This window comes from Dichomitus squalens (genome assembly GCF_000275845.1).
Source record: "Dichomitus squalens LYAD-421 SS1 unplaced genomic scaffold DICSQscaffold_88, whole genome shotgun sequence".
Lineage (NCBI taxonomy): Eukaryota > Fungi > Basidiomycota > Agaricomycetes > Polyporales > Polyporaceae > Dichomitus > Dichomitus squalens.
Window position 1 is genome coordinate 33,557 of NW_006766970.1, and position 6,684 is coordinate 40,240.

Here is a 6,684-nt window from a genome sequence, read left to right on the forward strand (position 1 = left end):
GCCGGTGTGCTGGCACAAGAGATGGGGAGCAGGGTGGACTCAAAGTCGTACACCTGGTAGTATGTGTGCAACTCTGAGTTGGACACAGGGGAGTGGTGGTGTGATGAGGAGTAAGAACTCAGCTGGAGGAGCCAGGGCTCATAACCTAAGAGATCCTGTACAGAGGACTCTCAGTCTAGTGGGAAGATCACTGACTGTATTAGGACTATACCTGTACAGAGGACTCTAAGAACCATATGAGTACAGTATAGTATGGGAATAGAAGATGAACATACCTCAGTCTAGTGGGAAGATCACTGACTGAGGAAAGGAAGGAGCGAAGCCAGCACTGTCTACAGCGCTGGCAGGTGGCAGTGCTTGTCTACTATAACAGGAAGGTAAGGTAATCTAATCTAATCTGACACGTCACCTGACCGCATTCCGACAGATATGTTGTTATCCGGAGGAGTGATCGTTTTGCGACTGGAAAACATGAGTAGACGTTTTGTACAAAGCAATGTGTACTCCATCGCATGAAAAATATACTAGGCGAATGTCTCCTCGAGGTCGGTACGACCGAGACGGTGATGCACAGCCACACTGTAAGCTTCACGATTGCTATCATCGGTCGATGTTCATACGGACAGATACATCTCAAACGTCGTTGTGATTTTGTTGCTGATGCTTTCCGTGAGTCACAACGAAGGAGCCCGGGACACTCTCGCTGCACAAAGACGGTCAAACAATCGCACAGTATCGCATGCGCAAGCTATATAGTCGCCAAGTAATTTGACAGATGCCGTGTCATCCATCCCGAAGGCCGGCCTAGGGATAACGACGAAGGAATCGCAGCGACCACGTCACATTGGCACGATTACGCCTGACGGGGGCATGAACCAGTGTCGCAAGTTCGGCCCGTTCTTTTTCACATGCAGCTCGAATTCCTTTCGCTCTGGATACCGCACAGCCTACAGCCCCATGCCACGACAGTCATGAGATTGACATGACATATAACCCATACTTGAAGCTCACCGTCCACGTACGACCGTCTGCGATGATCTTCTCGAGGGTCGGTTGGCGAGTCATGAGCAGCTTGATGTCCGATTTCGGAATGGGGGCCCGCGAAGCGTGCGTGCTGTGCAGCTCACCTGTGTCGGTGAGGGTGTGCAAGCGCTTCGCGTGGTAGAGCGCGTCGGAGAACGCATGCTATATTCGCGTCACGAGTCAAAACCCAATCGAAGGACCAAAATTGGATAGAACGCACCATGTCCTTCCCGGGCAAGCTCAGCTTCAGCGTCTCGAGCTCCACGCACCTCCGGCAGATCAACGCCGTGCTTTCCTTCGAGAGCACGCAGTTGCGCAGAGAGAGATGGGCGAGCGTCGCACCGTGGCTCTGGACGATGTTGCCGATGAATCCGTCGCCCAGCGTGATCTTGTCCGATATCTTGAACGAGATTGACTTGAGCGGGCACGACCACGTCCGAGTCAGGTTCACTATTGTTCCCCATATGGACGGTGTGGCATTGGCCTGGGTGGGCGCACTATGGGTGTCGATGGCAAGATGGCGCAGACGTGGCAGGGGAGAGACAACGGACGGCATTGAGCGGGAATTGTCCTATTGGGTGTTCAGGTGAGAAGACGACGTAAAGGGAGGGTAGCTCAGTTCAGTACATACGTAACTCGTGAACGCTAGACTCTGAAGATGTGGGGTGTGGATGATCAGATTGAGCGCTACGCCTTGGTCGACCTTGGGGCACCCGATGATGTGCAAGCTATGTAGTGAAGGGAGATTCGGCAGGACGGTCTCCATGATCTCCGGGCTGAGTGTATTGATGCCCTGAAGACCGAAGTTAGCATCAACAAAACATATAAGGTTTGCACTCATACATGCAACGTCAATGACGTGAGCGTGGGTCTAAGAACCTCGCTCCATCTGGGCAAAGCGTCGATCGAGTTCCATGAACCAGAATCAAGCGTGAGCGAGCGCAACCCGGAGATCTTGGATACCTGCTCTGCTTGGTCTGTCGTAAAGTTTGCAATAATACGCATCTGCTCCAGCGACGTTTTGTCCTGGAGAGCGAGCAAGAAATTCGGCACGACGTCCAAAGTGCACGTGAAGGAACCGAGGTTTTTGCACATGGATATCGTGCGAACGCAATCGTCCATGAACTTTGGCTGCGGAATGAACTTCACTGTCGGAATAGCCCGCAAGTCTATGACTGTCGATAAGAAAGGCGTCACCTGTGCGGAGCTACGAGGACGTTCGACTGACCGATATGCCTGACATGGCTAGCTAGATTGGTATGGGCCAGCACGGCGGCAAATGGCGAGATTACCTGGCAGGTGGATACTGTTAAATCGCATTTCATTACTCATATGGTAACAACGCATGTACCGAGGGATATCGCTTGGCTTGATTCAGACCGAAGCTCAGTGTCCTGTACAGACGGGGAATGACGGCGGCAAGAAAAGATCTGCTGACAAGCGAAACAGAGACAAGATCATTTCCAGACAGGTAGGCGAAGATAAGCTCTAGACAGTCCAGGTTGATATTGTCTGCAGAAACCATGATAACCAGATTGAGGTATATACAGTAGATGAGGCGGGTGAATAATGGGAAGATGCAGGAGTGGCTGAGCGGACATAGAGTGGACACAAGCGCCCATGTCATTTGCTACCGACGGTCCGTTCGGGAAATGCCGAATGCCGACCACGCCGCCATCGACGCTGTGGGCCTCGCGAAGCCCTCTCTTGTCTCAACACAACGCCTGCTCGTCGTCGTCCGCGGCGATGCCGAGCTCAACTGTCTCCCTCGAGTCTCTTAGCTCTCCTTCTCCCTCTCCCCCGCCAGCAGAACCTGAAGAGCAGCACGAGCAGCACAGCGGCGCAGGCCTCGACAGTGGCTCAGAGCTCTCCGAGCTTACCGAAGACGAACAGGACAACGACGGCGCGGTTGACGACGAGGTCCCTCGCGCATCTGCGCGCAAGAAGAAGCAGCAGCGCGCCAGTGTCGTGCCCCAGCCCATGTGGGACTGGGCGACGAAAAAGAAGCCAGAGAAGAAGGACAAGGCCGACTGGCGCTCCAAGTTCGAGGAGGAAGAGGAAGAGGAGCAGCCCGGACCCGCAGAGGCCATGGAAGAGGAGGAAGAAGACGATTACGCACAATACAAGGACTCAGAATCTGAACGCGACCTTACCCCAGACATGGAGGAGAACGGGGATGGGCACGGGGATGGGGTCAGCGACAATGAGGTGGACGAGAACGAACAGGACCCTCCGGAAGACGAGGATGAATCTGGTGATGAAGTTCCCTTCCAAACAGCTATCGCCGTCCCCAACGGGAACGTTTCGGGCGACGAGGTCTACGATCCCGAGGATGCTGAGCCCGAGCCAGACGCGCTCGACGACCCGCAGTCGCCCAAAGCGGTGGCGTCACCTGCCCTCACCGACGACGAGAATCATGATGCCGGAGAAGATGAGGTGGACGACGAAGACGTCCCAGAAACTGGGGAGATTACCAAGGAAGGCTCTGAGGTCGACGAGGAGGAACTACCCGCCGACGACGTCGATGCTGACGCTGACATCCCTGTGGAGGACGAGCAACCTACCACTGAGGCGGTCACCCCTGTCGAAGGCGTTGTTGACGCTGCAGACCCAGACCCAGACGCCACAATGGACGTCGACGTTGTGCTACCCGTGCTCCCGTCACCCGTCGCCGGGACGTCAATCATGGCCGGTCTCTTACGGCCCCCGTCACCATCGTCTTCACAACCATCCACCCCCTCCGCGTCTCGACTTTCCTCCCGATATCCCTCTGTCGAACCAGAGCAAGAGCAGGATGTCCCCTCGGAACCTGAAGCGGAACCCGAGCCCGAGCGGAAGCCCTCCGGACGCGCTGCAAGGAACAGGAAGACCAAGCCCCGCACGCGCGCCGCGCGTAGGTCACGGGCAGCAGCACCTGCTGAAGCTGGGGATGGAGACCCCGACGCGGACCAGGCTGAACTGCCCGAAGGCGAGGGTGCAGACGCGGATGACCTAGAGGTCCCAACGCCGGAGCTCGATCTGGACGCTGACATGCAGCCTGCGCATCGCGCAGAGGCACTCGACGAGCTTGCCAAGATCGAGCTCAAATTCGCACTGCTGCGGGAGCGACTGTATGTGGAGAAGATGGACTCGCTCGCGTGGGAGGAGGGGCTCATCGCAGACGGTGCGTTGTGTTGTGATGTGTTGGCTCGTGTCCGTAGTCTGAAGGGGTATGATGTGTCCTGTGTTGGACAGGAACGCACCCAGAACTGCTGCATCTGCATGCGGAGCTGTCGAGCAGGCGTGACAAGAGGCTAGAGCTCGCGGCGCGTCGACGTGATTATGAGATCGCGAATGTTACGAAACGCCGGAGGTTGGACGAGGCGGGTGCTTGGAGTAGTTGGAGTGTAAGCGGCTTTTGCATTCGGTGACTGGACGAGAATGGCTAATAGGTTCTTCTAGAACGCTAGGGACGAGCTTCAGACTCAAATGATCGCTGAAACCAACGGAAAGAAGCGCAAATTGGAACGCGAACGACGGACCCTGGAGCGTCCTCCACCACGTACGTCCCACGATTGTGTATATGTACGACTTACACTTATGTATTCCCACAGCGCGTCGCTTCCCTCTACCTTTGCATGAGGTTCCTCCTGCCCCGTCACTGAGCGAAATTGTTCAGTCAAGCCCCTTTGGCCTCCCGGAATCGGCATCCGCACTCCTGAGACGCACATCGCGCAAGAAAGAATCAGCGTCCCAGATACCCCTCGCGTACCCCACGCTCGCCCCCCTCTCGCGCCACGAGATAATACAGGATTTAGACCATTTCTATTCGCACAGACACGTCCCAGTCGGATACGACCCCCACCGCAATGTGACGGGTCCGATGAATCCCGTCCTAGGCGGCATTCCGCAAGGGATGGACCCGTACGCGATGGGGATGCATATGATGGATGGCCCCAACCGCTTTGGTCCGCCAATTCAGCAACAGCACTTACCGCAGCAAGGCATGGTCCAGGGCTTCCCGCCTCCTCCGCGCCTTTCGCACCAACACTCCGCCCCGTCAGGTGGACTCCCCCACGTTCCTTCCCATCATCAGCTACAGCTGGAGCAAGAGATGCAGATGCGTCAGCCACCGGGAATGCAACATCTCCATGTGGCCCAGCAATTCGGGGGAGGTCCCGGTCCGGGAACGCTGATGAGGCGCTCTATATCGCCTGTGCCTCTCAATGGTGCTGGTCCTGGCGCGGGTGTGCCTACGACTATTGGAGGTGGGCCCGTGCCTCCTGCGTTTGCTAATCCCAAATCCAACGGCTGGCCCGGAGGGAGGGAGTCAAAGCGCATTAATGGGGAGGGTGAAGGTCGCGAGCGCGAGCGCATGTCGGACGTGATCTCTCAAAGGGAAAAGGAGCGTGCAGAGCGAGAACGGCTTTCACGCGATCGTGATCGTGATCGTGATCGTGAACGTGAGCGGGAGGCGGAGCGTACCTATCATATGTCTCATACCCAACCGCGACATCCCGGGCATCAACACCCTCATCAGCATGCGCATAATAACACTCAAGTGCAAGCTGCGCATCACCACCCACCTCATAACCACCAGCATCATCATCATCACGTGCACCACCATCACCACCACGTCCCTCCGCAACAAGGGTTCCCGGGTCCTCCAGTGGGCCATGCCCCTCCGATGACAGGTTTGCCTCCTGGCTCGGTTAGTGGACCGTCTGGGCAGACATCGAGCCCGCGCGGTGGCCGGGAGTTCGAACAGCGTCACCCGCGGTCGGGTCCACCAACAGAAGTGATCGAGTTGTCTGCCCCCGTCCAGAAGCCGCCAGCAAACTCGTCTCCCATGTCCGCGTTCTGGAAGTCTGAGGCTCTACCTTCTGGACAGCATCTACCAATTGATCGCGAACGTGACCGTGAACGCGATCGCGACCGGGAGAGAGCACCACCAGGTCTGTTGGGTCCGTCACAACCTGACGTTCACGACCGCCTGATGACGCCGTTTACGATGGGGCCTTCACAGATTCAAAGAGATCTCTCCTCAGCTGGATCTCCTCGGAAGACGCACGGTCCAGCAGGCGCTTCTAATCCGCCCGCAACTAGGCGTGGTTCGTGGTCCACGGACGATCACCCCCTCGCGCGACCGCTATCTGCAACGCTGGGACCTGCAGGATCCGGCGGCCAGCGACCGGGCAGTTCACGCCTCCCTCACCCTCCTCCAACCTCTTCCTTCCACAGTCCATACGGTTCTGGCTCTCCTCCCAATGACAACGGCCGTGGGCCCACGCACCCCTCAAGCCCGTCCGCTTTCGCAGGGTCGCTCCGCTCTCCTGTGCGTTCCGCTCAGCCTGGGCGGGTGCCTCTGGGAGGCCCACGTTCTCCACCCCCGCAGGGACCGCAGAGTCAACGACATGTGGGCAGTCCAGGAATGAGACACGCGCGTGGGCCATCACCAGGTCTTCCCACGACGCTCCCGAAGCTAGACAATTTCCCGCTTCCCGAGGATGGGAGGATGGCCAAGATCGCGAGCATGAGCGACCCGCATCCACAGCTGCATCCGTCACCCGTGTCGTCAGAGGTCGGACCCACGCTTCCGCCCCTACCAATAACGTTGCCGCCGCCACGCATTCCGAATGGGACACTCGCTACGGATAGGGTTGTAAGATCTCAACCGACGAA

General features: G+C 57.3%; 2 protein-coding genes across 2 annotated transcripts; one reads left to right on the forward strand and one right to left on the reverse strand.

Moving 5' to 3' along the window:
• Positions 1 to 969: 969 nt before the first annotated feature.
• Positions 970 to 2,548, reverse strand: DICSQDRAFT_72184 (uncharacterized protein; the record flags this gene model as incomplete). Its single annotated transcript, XM_007371090.1, has 6 exons — positions 970 to 1,185; positions 1,244 to 1,594; positions 1,655 to 1,816; positions 1,867 to 2,198; positions 2,252 to 2,315; positions 2,375 to 2,548. 6 exons carry the CDS (start codon positions 2,546 to 2,548, stop codon positions 970 to 972), a joined length of 1,299 nt encoding a protein of 432 aa, XP_007371152.1.
• Positions 2,549 to 2,756: 208 nt separating this feature from the next.
• DICSQDRAFT_164003 (uncharacterized protein) lies at positions 2,757 to 5,693 on the forward strand (the record flags this gene model as incomplete). The annotated part of the gene is made up of 5 exons (XM_007371091.1): positions 2,757 to 4,186; positions 4,258 to 4,409; positions 4,465 to 4,564; positions 4,617 to 5,354; positions 5,401 to 5,693. Exons 1-5 carry the CDS (start codon positions 2,770 to 2,772, stop codon positions 5,691 to 5,693), a joined length of 2,700 nt encoding a protein of 899 aa, XP_007371153.1. The 5' UTR covers positions 2,757 to 2,769.
• Positions 5,694 to 6,684: the final 991 nt, after the last annotated feature.